This window comes from Monoraphidium neglectum (assembly GCF_000611645.1).
Source record: "Monoraphidium neglectum strain SAG 48.87 unplaced genomic scaffold scaffold01147, whole genome shotgun sequence".
Taxonomy (NCBI): Eukaryota; Viridiplantae; Chlorophyta; class Chlorophyceae; order Sphaeropleales; family Selenastraceae; genus Monoraphidium; species Monoraphidium neglectum.
The window spans coordinates 12,410-14,027 of NW_014012481.1; the positions used below are offsets into that span (position 1 = coordinate 12,410).

General features: G+C 61.4%; 1 protein-coding gene across 1 annotated transcript; it reads left to right on the top strand.

The window, feature by feature from the left end:
- Nucleotides 1-1,090: 1,090 nt before the first annotated feature.
- Nucleotides 1,091-1,311, top strand: MNEG_6820 (hypothetical protein; the record flags this gene model as incomplete). The annotated part of the gene is made up of 1 exon (XM_014044709.1): nucleotides 1,091-1,311. A coding segment is annotated over one exon (221 nt), but the record flags the coding sequence as incomplete, so codon positions are not given.
- Nucleotides 1,312-1,618: the final 307 nt, after the last annotated feature.

Sequence of the window (1,618 nt, forward strand, 5' to 3'; positions counted from 1 at the left end):
TGGTTCTTCCAGAGGCCGCCATAACTAATGGTGGTAGGCGTCGTGATAGTCAGCAAATGCAAGTGGGCAGAGCGTTTGTGAGCAGCCGTCCCTTCCAGTTGGCCTGTGCGTGGGCGATGTTCCTGTGCTTTTGTCGGGACAAGCCCAGCTATGCGAGGGTGCATCATGCCAGGCAGCAAGGGCGGCGAACCTGGGGTGAACCCTCAAAGGGCCGTCGGCGTGCGCAGAGTCCGAGGCAGCAATCTCACCGGTAGTGGGGTGTGGAGGGCGTGCCGTCGACCTTCCCGCCACTAGCCTGAGCCCAGCACTTGCCGCAGGCCATGTGCCACCTGCTGCTTGCGTCGACTTGGCACCGTACCAGCAGGTCTGAGGGACGATGGCAGATTGTACACGGCTTCCTGCCGAGGGAGGGGTCTGCAAGGCCTGCGCGCTGCAGGCGCCGCTGCTCCTTAACGGCTTTCTTGTTGGCCTTGCGGTCGGCTTTCCTATCCCCTGCGTCACTGGCACCAGCCTCGGCCTGGGGAGTGCGGGGGCAGCTGAGGATTGATGTGCGGCGGTGTGTGGCGATTGTAAAGCTTCCATCTTCCCGCTCGCAGCATGCGCCGAGGCCATCGATGGGTGGTGCTCTGGTGCAGTGCTTTGGTGCAAAGGAGCAGCACGTTGTGGCTCAACTCATCACGCACTGCACCCACCTCGGACGCCATCCGGGCGCTGCCTGCTACGCTTGAATTGAACGCTATTCGATGCCTCTTGTAGACATAGGATAGCGGCCAGCGAGCGGGCAGTCTTGAGAAGTCACTAACAAGCGCCACTCTGAGGTGCGAGATCATTTGCAACAAATAAGTTGATTGATAACGTACTCCAAAGAATTGCGTAAGACGACATTCTGAAGAGTAGAATGAATTGAGTGACTGGTGCCGGTACAGTATGCAGGTGGTCTGAGCGGCATCAAATTCGATACGAACCTCGATCCCCGCCTTCTCAACCACACCTCCACCAGCACATTCGTATCTGTGAGTAACCTGGTCTTCAAACAAACCCACTGCCTACTCTGTGTGTTTCGTCCAAGCGAGAGTGGTGGCGTGCCCACATGCCGCACAGCGCCGAGTCACGTGCTGTGAGCAGCGGCGGCAGCGGCAGCGGCAGTGGCAGCAACTGGTTGCTTGTCACAGCAGGTATCGCGATTGGCGGCGCGGCTGCGGCTGGAGCAGCGTTTGCACTGGCTAGTCACTACCTGGAACGCGAACGTGCCGCAGCGTCAGCAGCCGCTGGCACAAGGGAGCACGGGCACGTGGGTCAGCTGCAGGGCAGGTGGGCAGCATGGGCATATCATCATTACGAAGGCATCCCCGCTGTGTATCTGGACCGGAGGCGCAACGCCTTGTCAAGCAGCTGCCTGGCTTGCAAGTGGCCGGCCACCTCTGCAATGTGTGCTTTTGGCGCACAGGGCGCGATCACAAAGCCGCATGCCAGGAAGCCAGATGCCCGACCACCAGTGTTACGCCTTGCCATCCCTCCGCCCGCCGCAGGCCGGACGCGACGGGCGCCCCGTCGCAGCAGCAGCAGCAGCAGCGGGCAGCCAACGCGGAGCGCCGCGCCGGCGGCCACAGGCTGCAGG